Source organism: Babylonia areolata, chromosome 17 (assembly GCF_041734735.1).
Source record: "Babylonia areolata isolate BAREFJ2019XMU chromosome 17, ASM4173473v1, whole genome shotgun sequence".
Taxonomy (NCBI): domain Eukaryota; kingdom Metazoa; phylum Mollusca; class Gastropoda; order Neogastropoda; family Buccinidae; genus Babylonia; species Babylonia areolata.
The window spans coordinates 106775-120288 of record NC_134892.1 but is presented as its reverse complement, the minus strand read 5'-3'; the positions used below and the strand labels follow the sequence as shown (position 1 = coordinate 120288).

At 36.8% G+C, this 13514-nt stretch overlaps 1 protein-coding gene across 7 annotated transcripts in view; it reads right to left on the bottom strand.

Moving 5' to 3' along the window:
* LOC143291554 (AMP deaminase 2-like) overlaps positions 1-13442 on the bottom strand; it is a 190249-nt gene extending 176807 nt beyond the window's left edge. For all 7 annotated transcript variants that reach the window (XM_076601454.1, XM_076601453.1, XM_076601455.1 and 4 more), the window contains exon 1: positions 13193-13442. In XM_076601454.1, coding sequence (XP_076457569.1) covers positions 13193-13247 — 55 coding nt within the window. In that variant the 5' untranslated portion in view covers positions 13248-13442. The remainder of the gene's footprint in view (positions 1-13192) is intronic.
* Positions 13443-13514: the final 72 nt, after the last annotated feature.

Below are 13514 nucleotides of genomic sequence, written 5' to 3'. Positions count from 1 at the left end.
ACAGCTTAGTCTTTTATGAAGGACTATGACTCTCAAACTAGGAGGCAAAATTGCACTGGCTCTTAGGGCTGCAGCCTTGGGGGTTAGCTGGCCTTTGGGACTGTCCTAAAACCCTTTTGGCCAAGAGAGTGGGGATGTAACTTGGGCAAGACACTCTCCACTATAATCAAATTCCAGCCCAAATAGTCAGGACAGCAGTTGCCTCCTCTGCTGTTCTGATGGTCATTGTTGGACACGTTTATCATATTCATATATATATATATATATATATGATAGTGTTGTTACACTGACTCTAGGTACTACCAGTTTCACAGTTACAGTGTGCTTAGTCCTTTATGATGTGTGTGTAGTATGATATGGTGACGACAAGATATTGGTTAATATCAGTTTTTGGTTAGCACCATCTGACAGGAACCACTGTTTGTTAATTGAAATTCAGCTATCATGCTTTTTCCTATACGACCTTCTCTGGTATAGTGCTCATGATAACTGATTCATTTGAGTAACTTTGAAACAGTAAAAGCTTTACTTAATCTATACTGTCAGTGTATTTTCACTTTAACTGCACTATTTAAATGTGTTAGGAATGTGATTTGCTGCCAGTATTTGGTCTTCACAAATATGTGTTATGTTGCTGCTAATTCCAAACCAAGTGACAGTCTTTCCATTGTAATATACATATGCTTACTATTCACTTGTATCTGACATGTTGCACTTATGACATTTGTTTGTTGTGTCTTTTACAGGCACGATCTTCTTCTCTTCTTCTTCTTCTTTGAAAACTGTAATAAAAATAATAGAAAACCCCTTTATAACTGGTCTCTATATGTCCTTGGCCTGTGTGAAGAAGCTTTCTGTCCTTTCACTTTCTATCCAGTAAATTCAAAAATACTGTAAATTATTTTCTATCCCATTATAATATATATATATATATATATATATATATATTATAAAACCACTCGGGCACAGTTCATGACATATATGTTGTTGTTTTTAATGGAACTATTGTAATTGTAATGCGCTTGGAGCAAAATTATTTGATTAGGTGCTATAAATAAACTTATTATTATTAATTTATTATCATTATTGTTATCAGTATTATCATAATTATGTTGATATGATGATGATGATGATTGTCATAATTATCATCAACTGACATTGAAAAACAAAAACACAATGAATTTTTAATGGGAGAAAAAAGAACTCTTTTTCTGGCAACCAAATATAATTAAAATAATAACAAAATGGTTATTTACCTGACACACATGCATTACCTTGAAAAAAAAAAGCAAAGTAAACTGAACAGTGAAATTGTATACCTAATGAATAATTTGTGTAAACATGCATGACATGAAAAATATATTCCAAAAACCAGAATGACATGTTGTTGTTTTTTCTGCTCTTAGAGCTTAACTGTTAAGCCATGACAAACAAAAAGTTCAAAACAACATACACATAAATTCACAATGCAAGCAAACAAAAGTAGTATACACAGACAAAAACACTACTCTACAAACACGACATCATGAGCATGTTGATCTGAATCAGAAAGGGACTGATTAAAAAAAACATAATAAAAACCTCAATACAGTAACAGCAGCAACAACCACAACATCTTTAAAGAATGTGAAAAATTAAAGAGAAGAGAAATCACTCCTCTTGAAATGGTAATGAAATGTAAACCCATATAAGGACAAACATTTTGCTTCTTCCAGATCTAAATTCAGTTAGAAAATCTGATAACCAGCAAACATGGATGTTTTGACATTTTTTATTTGTGAACAAAATGCCATTTGACATGAACACACTGAAAAGTGGAAACAGATCAAAGTACCCCCCTCCCCCCCCCCCCCCCCCCCCCCACACACACAAAGAAAAGGACACATCTCAATCCAAAAACAAAATAAAAATAATAATAATAAATAAATAAAAGTAAAACCAAAGCAAATCAATCATAGGAAAAAGGAGGCAATAACATACTTTTCTAATCATACAAAATCAAGGTTGACAAATGAGCAACAGCAACAATAACAACAACAAGAGAGGCAAGGCCTTCAAGACTCACTTGTGATATCCACACTTAAAAAAAGATAAATAAAAATATGAAAGCAGATTTGAACCTAGCATGTTTGGGTGATAGCTAACAGTCTTACCCACACCGCTAATCTGGATCTACAAATGACATTCAAAAATTAATATGTAGACTTTTTTTAAGCATGATAATTCTGTTGTGGTATTTGAATTTTGACGTGACAACGCCTTTTTTAAATCATGTTATTTTGGTGTATTTTGGATATTTAAGAAATTCTTTGCAGTCCACGGTAAAGGAGACATTGCCATCGCCTCAAGAACATCACAATTTACCCGCTTTCTCCACATCTGCAGAGATCGTGTTCAACAGGCTCAGCCGGCAGAAACTTGGTATACAACAGGGTCCATTCAGTTTAAATCATCTTTCTGTGTGAGTCTGTTTTTTCTTGATTAATTAAGAAATTCTTTTCATCTGGTGGTTAAGGAGACATTGCCATCACCTCAGACACATCACAGCATGTGGGCTGTTTTCTCAAGATATGTGCAGGCCAGTCTAGACAAGGCTGACCCAAACTCAGTGTAACATGAAAATGTAAATCAAAATGTTCTTTTATGTTTATTCTAGTTAATTCAGTGTCCACTTAAGAATATTCATATGCAGTAAACATGTCAATGATGTAGTAAGTGTCACTGTATGTGTTCTGTCCAGAATCTGTATTTCTTTTCTTTTAAATGCAAACAAGAAAAACAATGTCATGCTGTCATCTTATCAAACAGCCTATGTTCCGGAAAATGGGAAGCGGTTTTATGGTGTTTTCGGAATTGGACTGAGCCTCAACAAAATAAACCGTTAATGATCCAGTAAAACAGCCTAATTCGGAAGACTTACAACCTATTATTTGTATGACTGTAAAGATTGTTTTCCTACTATGGTTAATCCAAATCTGGTATTGACAGACAAAGTATTTACAAAGAAAATGGCAATGTTAAAGTATACAATGGACACAAGACATACATGTATACAGACAGCAGAACACCGGGTTATAACATAGACTCACTTTGTTTACACAAGTGAGTCAAAAATTAAGTGAAATGGCGCAAAATGAAACAGATTAACTTCATTAAGGCAAACCAAACCACTACTATTACAAAGCTAAAAATCAAGAGCATGTTTGAGAATCAAGAGCTTGTACCACATGAAAACTGGGTCCAATGACAAAGATTAATACTGTCTACCCAGAATGGAATAAATATGTTTTAGCTGTGACATCTCCTTCCACACACACACACACACGTGATGAAATGAAAGTATCCACCAAACACTTATGACATGCAACACCACACATACAATCAAACATAAAATGCACACAGCAGAGTCAAACATTAAAAAAATAAAAACAAAAATAAAAAAACAGAAAGGTCATGTGGTCCATGACAACAAATGGTTAAGCTGTTTGTATCACATGGCAGACTTTATCATCTCTCCATTCTTGTCTCTAACAGCATATGTCATTTGGATACACTTGCATTTTTATTTCTCCTACCTATTTAGCAAGATTGAAGTACTTTTAAATAAAATATGGCAGATCAAAGAATGTACATTATTTTCATTCCTTCAATGTCCTCAAGCCACATTTCTTCTTTGATTGTTGACCCATTCCCATCTCCTAAAAATATGCAGTAACACGCACTCATAATATAAAGACATGACATATTTTCCAATACTGTCAGCAGTAGTACTTGTAGTAGTAGCAGTAGTAGTAGTAGTAACAGTCATTCAAATCAGTAACTAATTTCTTGTCTTCACTTTTACACTTTATTTTAATCTTTATTTCTATGCACATGTTCATATACCTTGAGCGGCCAAGGTGTGCTTGCTTGCACATGTGTGTGTGTCTACATCTTGTGTGCAGTGGGTGTGGGTTCGTGGGTTGCGGTTGGAGTGGGATAATTTGTGTATGCAGGTGTATTGCGCATGTTTTTAGTATGCATATACATGTCATTGTGCTTTTCATTGTGAATGCCCAGGGCTTTTGTATCATTAGACTCGGTGAACCAAATGTCCTTATAGTATCAATATCATCATTATCATTATAGTAGTAATAATAGCAGCTGCAGCAGCAGAAACAACAACAGTGGCAGCAGCAGTAATAATAGTAGACTTTGTACACCAATAATAGTTGCAAAAGTAGCAGCAGCAGCAGTACTAGTAGTAGTAGTAGTAGTAATCGTAGCAGTCAACATAGCACTAATACAGCCAGAACCAAAGTTCTGACACCTTACAATGTAACCATTCATTTCAGGAATCAACCAGCTAACTGAGCCAAACTAAATCAACAAACCAACCAACTTAACAATCAAAGCAAACCAAGCAAGTAACTAAAAAACAATAAATAAAAAGTGATAATAAATAAACAATATTAATCCTTTCACCGCCAGTCAATTTAGAGTGCAAATTTCCCTTGTGTTATAAACACAGAAAACATAGTATCTAAGAATAGCTGGGAATTCCCCCTTGGCCAATCCTACCACCGAAAATAAAGAGCAGTCGGTTAATGGATACCAGACCCATGATCTGGTCACCATTCTTGACATGGGTCCACAACCTAGCTGCTGCATAAATGCAAGTTTGGCAGTGAAGGGGTTAATCATAAGTAATTCAGCAATTCTTTTTATCTGTTTTGAAATCTTAAAACCATTTTGAAATGGCTTTGTGGTCTGTATATAACTATAAGTTAACAATCTTACATTGATTCTATTGATTTTTAACTGAACTAGTTGATAATAAATGAACTAATAAATTTCTATGAATCTACCAAACAACCAAATGAAATAACTACACATGGTTTTGAAAAAGATCATTAAAAAACAAAGTCACCACACAAAAAATGATTGAGAGAGAGAAATAAAACAGGACTATTGACATAAGTTAACGTTGCTATTTGACTGGACCATACATTGTTCTTAACCCCCTGACTGCCCACACTCTCTGAGTTCAGCTGTATTCCATATGCTAAGGGAAAAAAAAGCCTAGTCAATACAATGTACACTAAAACTACTGTAGCTTCTCTGTTTGTGGGAATTTATGCATGACCATAAACAGACTGATGCATAATAAAAACAAATAAAACAACTGGACTTGAGTTGTGATTTGTTGAGTAAATTGTTACATGTTCAAGATATTTTGTGAATATTTCTGCCAACAAAATCACACACACTCAACACAGAAACAAACAAAAAATCTAATCTATTTTTTCAAAAATATATATATGAATTTTCATATTTTCTTAAGGAGCAGTTAGCCTCAGTCTGTTCATCAGATTTCTCTTTCTTGGTCTCTTCTTTATCACTCTCCACATCATTCATAATTTCCTAAAGAGCATCCAGCAATGACAAACGGAAAGGACTGTGAGTCTGAGTCTCCATTTTGAAGAAGACTGGTTTCCATTCTCAGAGGGAGGGGGGTGTGGGGGGAGATTTTGCAAAACCTATATGACACAGTGAGCTGGAAAAAGGAAGCAAATCACTCTTATTAACCCTTTTCTGAGCCTATCAACATCAGTCAGTGGTTCTCTCTCTACTGAAATAGGCACAAACATTTGATGAAATACTTCTGTTGATTCAATGGAGACAGGCAAGGTGGCATCACAGAAGCCTCCAAGAGCTCCATTAATTTAACGAATGTGGCAGTCAAAGGGTTAAACAGTGGCTGAGCATTGATATATATATATACAGTGCACGGATAAAATCACCATTACAGTACACTCACTGACTTGGAATGACACAACAAAAAGCTGATTTCACAAAGAACAACAAAAGGCAAGGAGAACATGTAATAAAGAGAGTGTCAAGCTAAGCTGAAGTGTGCAGCCAGAGAAGTACCTTCAACAGCATCAAAGTCACCGCACAGTTCTGACAAAATGATATAAAGAAATGTTTTTTAAAGGAAGAGAATATACAACAGATGATGAATCATAAAATCTGCAACAATCCATCAAACAATGTGTAATTTACATCCAGATAATTCCCTCACAATGTCCAGACATAAGAAGAGAATATACAACAGATGATAAATCATAAAATCTGCAACAATCCATCAAACAATGTGTAATTTACATCCAGATAATTCCCTCACAATGTCAAGACATGTGCAAAGAATGTATGGACCCAAGAGTACCTGTACTAGCTGAAGTCACCTTTAATGAGGTTAGACTGTCACCATGGGGAATGGTAGACTGAACACATTGGACTGAGAGATCAGAGGCATGTCTGATATCACTTTGGAATATGACAGGCGCAAAATGCTGAGTGGTTAAAGCATTGGACTTTCAATCTGAGGGTCCAAGGTTTGAATCCCACCCATAAGACCAACAACCATCTACCTGAATATCTAGTCATCAGCCCCATCTACATGTAATATGCTGCTTCTTTTCAAACGTGGGTGTGTGTGTGTGTGTGTGTGTGCAGTGCGTGCATGCGTGAGTATGCACAAGTTTTTATATTGATATGTACTTGCATGTATCTAATTTCTACTGTATCTATGTTTGTGTATGATTTTCGATTTATGTTCATATCTTGTTATGTACTATCCCCCCCAATATTCCTTGTGACCCCGGTACACTTGGTAATAAAGACATATTCTATTCTATTCTATTCTATTCGATAAGACTGGAGATTTTTCCAAATCCCAGCTAAACAGAAGTTGAAACTTGACTCCCCTCCATGTGTACATATGTATGCAAAAGATTAAAATTCAATAAAAATTATATAAAAAAAAAAAAGAATGTGTGGGATCCAGCATACACACCTGAAAACAGAGTATGGCTACCTACATGGCATGGTAAAAATAGTCATGCACATAAACAGCCCAAATCATATATTTATATGTGTGAACACAGGAGTTGCTGCCAATGAAAGCTGAAGAAGAACCTCAAACAGGAACTCTTCAAATAGGAAAACTGAAATCATATAAACAAGCATCATCAACTTCCATGTTGCACCTTTGAGGGCGTTGCTCAAACACATGTTGGAACCAGGCGTCAGTTATCTTTCTGGCACAGTAAACATCTTTTCTTGATACAGGCATTATGAAAGGAAAACATAGAGTACAGCCTGGTCAAAACAATGAATTCAACTTTACAAAATGCACAACCATTTTGATTGTTGAGTGATGTGTTGTAATTCCTGAAACTTATTACTAAAAATTAAAATTTCTTAAAGTTTAATTCATGACCCAAAAAAAGATCCAAATCAGACAAAAGATGCCAACAACAGGGGGGGGGGGGGGAGGTGAGGGGGGGGGGGGTATGGGACAAAACAATTGATTTTCTGTTGTCAGGCTTCTATTACAAACGACAACAGAGTATTACAATTAGTAACACTGGCAGAGTACATTAGTAGGAAGTAACAAGCTGAGCACAAAATCAAGCACTTGATTTTTTTATACTTCTTACTAGAAATACATTTGATGCACACTTTGATTTTTTTATCTGTCAAGAATGTTCAAGGCATACACCTCAGGAGTACTGTACTTTTGTAATTGTAGTACATCATTTAGTTACCAACATCATACAATACCACCGACCTAAAAGAGAACAAGGTTGAATCTGCCTCAGTAAGCATGTGATGTTGCCATGCTAGATAGTGCCATTCTGTCGCTGAGGGAAATTTTGCATGATCAGCTTCACCACCATACTGAAATGCCTGACAGTGGTCTAAACCTTTTAACCTTTGTAGACTGAAGACCATGCTAACATCCGAAGATAAAAGCTAGCTCATGATCTGGATTCTGAGGACCCCTGGACACCCATGATCACAGAAGGACTGATTGTCTTCCAACAAACACCACTGTACTTCCATGGAGACCCCTAGACACCCATGATCACAGGACTGATTGTCTTCCAGCAAACACCACTGTACTTCCATGGAGACCCCTAGACACCCGTGATCACAGGACTGACTGTCTTCCAGCAAACACCATGTACTTCCATGGAGACCCCTAGACACCCATGATCACAGAAGGAATGATTGTCTTCCAGCTAACTCCACTGTACTTCCATGGAGACCCCTAGACACCCATGATCACAGAAGGAATGATTGTCTTCCAGCTAACTCCACTGTACTTCCATGGAGACCCCTAGACACCCGTGATCACAGAAGGACTGATTGTCTTCCAGCAAACACCACTGTACTTCCATGGAGACCCCTAGACACCCATGATCACAGTTCACTAATTGTCTAGACACCCGCACCATGATCACAGAAAAGTGACTGTCTACCAGGCAAACACCACTGTACTTCCATGGAGACCCCTAGACACCCATGATCACAGAAGGACTGATTGCCAGGCAAACACCACTGTACTTCCATGGAGACCCCTAGACACCCATGTTCACAGAACACTAATTGTCTGCCAGCAAACACCACTGTACTTCTATGAAGACCCCTAGACACCCACACCGTGATCACAGAAAACTGACTGTCTTCCAGCAAACACCACTGTACTTCTATGGAGACCCCTAGACACCCATGTTCACAGTACACTAATTGTCTGCCAGCAAACACCACTGTACTTCTATGGAGACCCCTAGACACCCATGTTCACAGTACACTAATTGTCTGCCAGCAAACACCACTGTACTTCCATGGAGACCCCTAGACACCCATGTTCACAGTACACTAATTGTCTGCCAGCAAACACCACTGTACTTCTATGGAGACCCCTAGACACCCATGTTCACAGTACACTAATTGTCTGCCAGCAAACACCACTGTACTTCTATGGAGACCCCTAGACACCCGCACCGTGATCACAGAAAACTGACTGTCTTCCAGCAAACACCACTGTACTTCCATGGAGACCCCTAGACACCCATTATCACAGAAGGACTGATTTCCAGGCAAACACCACTGTACTTCCATGGTTGGACTCCAGAAATGTCCTTCACTGGATCACATCTGATACTGACACTGGCACATAAATTACATGTATAGTGTGTGAATCATTATCTGGATGACCTCAGGCTCAGGAAAGGTTCTTTATCCAAAGTACTTTTGCCAATAGATCTGTTTACAACTGTCTCCCAGTGTCTGCTCATGCCAATTCCTTTCAAATGTCTTTATTATCCAGTCTGGTCATTTTTTCTTCTTCGTTTTTTTTTGTTTTTGTTTTTGTTTTTGTTTTTGTTGTTGTTTTTTATCTTTTTTTTTTTTTTAAGGAAAGCATTTTCATTCATTAGAAAACTTTATGTTGTGTCAAATGACACATAAAAAATTGGAATAAGCCAAGTTAATGTGTATCAAACACCAATCTTCTCACTCTCTATTATTTCCTTATCATTATTTGTTTCAAGAATGCAATTTTCTTTCAAAAATGACGCCTCTCTCTCATCTCATTAACCATACAATAACATCCTTTTTCAGTTTATTCTAATTCTATTATTACTGACAGTCAGAGGAATTCAGACAAATTAATAATCACACCTCAGTTTCTTTCCTTAATTCTGAAATGAAACATGAATGCTAGAATATCATTGGACACAAGAATATCAATGGGAAGCAGACCTGACCAATTGAATTTGACTAAAGTCCTTTCTATGTATTTTGTTCTTCAGTGAAACTGCAAGGTCAATGCCACAGTGCAGACCTCCAAATGAGAAATAATTCATAAGATCAACTGAAGATCACAGCAATTCAGGATGAACCACTGGGTGTACTGAAAAGGAAAATCTCCATCTGAGGAGGCGTCGTGGCAGAATCAGTTAGATGTTGGACTTCTGATCCAGTGGTCATTTCTGGCTGCTGTTGTCCTTGGAAAGGCACCTTACTATGATTTTCTCCACTCCACCCTGGTGTGAATGAGTACCTGACTTGGTTGGGAAGGTTTTAAATGGCGGAAGGAGAGGATTGGGCCCTGTTTTCCTTGCCAAACCCAAGACACAGTGGATAGGAATTCACTGCCCTGATGGCTGTAAAAGGCTATGGCACCTTTAACCTTTCACCATCTGAGAAAACTTTTATGGGTTCAGTGAAGGATGGACATCTTCTTCAACTGCAGAAATTATAACTCAGTGAAACTTGAAGTTACACTGTGTGCCATCCTCAAACACTTATTCTGACCACTATATGTAGTCATCAGTAGGGACCTTAGCATGTGCGTATCCTCGATCAGAACAGAAACTACTGGAAACCACCAAAGTGAAACAGCAGGGTCTCCTCTCATGTGTGGCCTCCAGGCAAACTAACATCAACAGCTACATGCACATAACCTGCTGGTGCTGGGAATGCAGCGGATGAACCTGGGTAGGGGCTGTATATGGGGAACCCAGATGAGTAATGTGGGGTAAATCAACTTAATTAGTTAATGCCACTAAACTGCCACTGATGATGTGAAAGCAAAAACCATAAAAAGACTTATCAGACACTTCTCTGTTTACACCACTACTTGGCTTTGAATTGCCATAGTAACATGGAAATTTTATGCTCAAATCAATTTACTGATCAGAAATTACTATACTGGTAAACACCTACATACCACAATAGTACCCGACATTGAATTGCCATGGTGACAACTGCAGCCAGACAATTATGAATGTGTTTGTGAAGGGGTTGGTGGGGGAGAGGAGGAAAAGAGGTTGTGTGTGTGTGTGTGTGTGTGTGTGTGTGTGTGTGTGTGTCTTTGTGTCTGTGTGTGTGTGTGTCTTTGTGTGTGTGTGTGTGTGTGTGTGTGTGTGTGTGTGTGTGTCTGTGTGTTTGTGTAAGCATATTCAATGTGTGTGTTATATGGTCTGGTGTGTTTATGTCCATAGGTGGGTATGAATGTGCTATCAGATGACACTGGCATGCAAACAAAGAAAAGTAGTGTCTGGATCAGTCGATGGTTTAGTCTCAAGAGATTCTGTGTGTATGTGTGTGTGTATGTGTGTGTATGTGTGAGAGAGACACAGAGAGTGAGAGAGAGAGAGAGAGAGCTCTACTGATATCAAGATCATGTCTCATTGGGTAAAAAGTTACTCAAAACAGCTTTTGTCTCTCAAAATAGTAGTAAAAAAAAAAAGAGATAATAATAAAAGATGAATTTACCATCAAAAATAGTTCACTCATTTTGTTGTTACAAAACTACAAAGAACACCTTGTGAACACAAAATTATTTTTATTTAATGTGAACCCAAACAATAAGATTCTAGATACATACACTGATACAGGGGCATTCATTTCACTGAACAATATGCATGCATGTATGCTATACAAATTTAGCTTATATAAATACACACACACACACACACACACACATTATATATATATATATATATATATATATATATATATATGCCTTATTACACTTTTTGGTTTAAATACTGATTGACTAACAACAAATTATGTTGATTATTCTACCACAATTAACAATTTAAAACATTCAAATACTTAACTGGATTGGACACTACCCTGATTCTAAAAGTAAAACACAACACACAATAATTTGATGAAAGTTTTTGTTTGTTTGCTTGTTTTTTTCGGTATCACACTTGACTGTCCTGAGAAATAATACAAAATATGTGAGCTATACACAATATATAATTATCTTAACAAAAAACTGAATTTAAACAACCTTTTCATGTGCCTTTGGTATAAGACAAATAATTATAACATCCAACTAAATTAATTTAAGGTGAGAGAGGCGTAAGGTGGGACAGGTTTCAGTTTTTTTTTTCTTTATTACACTTCTCTAGTTCTCATATCAGTGTTAGCCACTGACAAGAGGTTTAAATAGACTATTCATAGCTCAGCAGTTAAATCATGCTACCATCCCATGGATGATAAAGCCAAAAATTAAATAACATTTTAACTTGCTTTTAACGTAATTTATTTTTTAGCTATGTTAAGGTACCATAGTATCGTATGGTATGATATGGTATGTGATGTAATAAAAATTCTAATTAACATAATATGGAAAGATGTTGTAATCTGTTGCAAAGGCCTATTACTTGCAATCTGATTATAAATTAGACTTCCTTGGTACAATCATATTCACAATATCATATGGTACTTGAATTACTAAAGGTACATACTGTAACTATGGTGCTGTTTAAAAATGTGTTCCTCTTCTTTTTTTTCTTCTTTTTTTGTGTTTTGTTTTTTGTTGTTGTTGTTGTTGTTGTTTTTGTTTTGTTTTTGTTTTTTTGGGGGGGTTGTTGTTGTTTTTTGTTGTTTTTTGGTTGTTGTTGTTGTTGTTGATGATGACGTATAGTCCAGTTCATTGGGCTACAACATTCCACCCCTCTCGAATTTACAACACACTGCATGAGTTGTCATTCATTTTCATGGTTCAGTACACCATTTTTTTCTACTTGGCACATCAACATGAATTGATAATTCTCACTTTTTAAAAGCATCAAACTTTTGAGTTCTGCATTTTTCTGTAGTTGGCTATCTGTCTATCGATTGCATGGTTGAAAAAGGATAGTTTCATACAAATCTCTTCCATATATCTTTGATCGTCCACCATGGCGCTCTAGAGAAGACAGCATTTCTTCCACAAAGGTCATACGTCCACCCATGTACACCATGATAAGATGGGTCAAACTTCGACATCAAGCAGTGTGTAGTCACATTTTGGTGTGTGTATGTAACATTGATGTAATGTTTTATGTTAACAAAAGCGTTTTTGTAAAGCACCTTGAGCAGATTTCTGGATATTGTGCCATATAAGTATCCATTATTATTATTACTATCAAGTGTATGATATCAATTATTAGTGATAACACTTCCACAGATGCAGTACTTTCCCTGTTATATTGACAACTGAGCATATCAACTCGATTCACTCCCAAATGTAATAAAACGATCGATGTTAATTGTTTTGAATCCAGTCATTGTAAGAAACAGCTTGAACATCGTTTTCGTCACTTTTGCTTAGCATCTGCATTATTTCCGAGAACTAAACGTACAGCAACCAGATCTTTCAAACTAGGTACGGAGGACTTTGCACTCTGGATCGCTTTTCCCAATAGCCAACATAAATTTAAGATGCGAGATCAGCTGATGAGTGAACACACAAACACGCGAAGATGTCGATGATTCTGGTCCACTACGCACTTCGAACTATATATGTAGGGTCATAGGAGAAAAAATAAAAGAAATTGCGATTTAACCAACGACTCACCTGGTCTTTTCTTTGGCTCATCATCTTTAATAACTGCTCTATCTACTTCATCCATGTTTTCAAGGTCGTTGACAGAGCAGTCTCAAGAGAAAGTTGAATCAGGTCTAGTCTGCCTCGTAGTAGCACACACTTCGCTTGACCGTCTGCTCTGAAAGCTTTTCTGCATAAACAAGAACGACGTGAGGGGCCAGTTGTTGTTTATCTTCCCTTCGATGTGTAGTTTTACCCAAAACGTGTTAAGATAAATACAGAATGTGGTTAATAATTTGAATAACAGTTGTTGTTTTTTTGTTAATGTTTTCTTTAGTTTCTTAATGTTCTC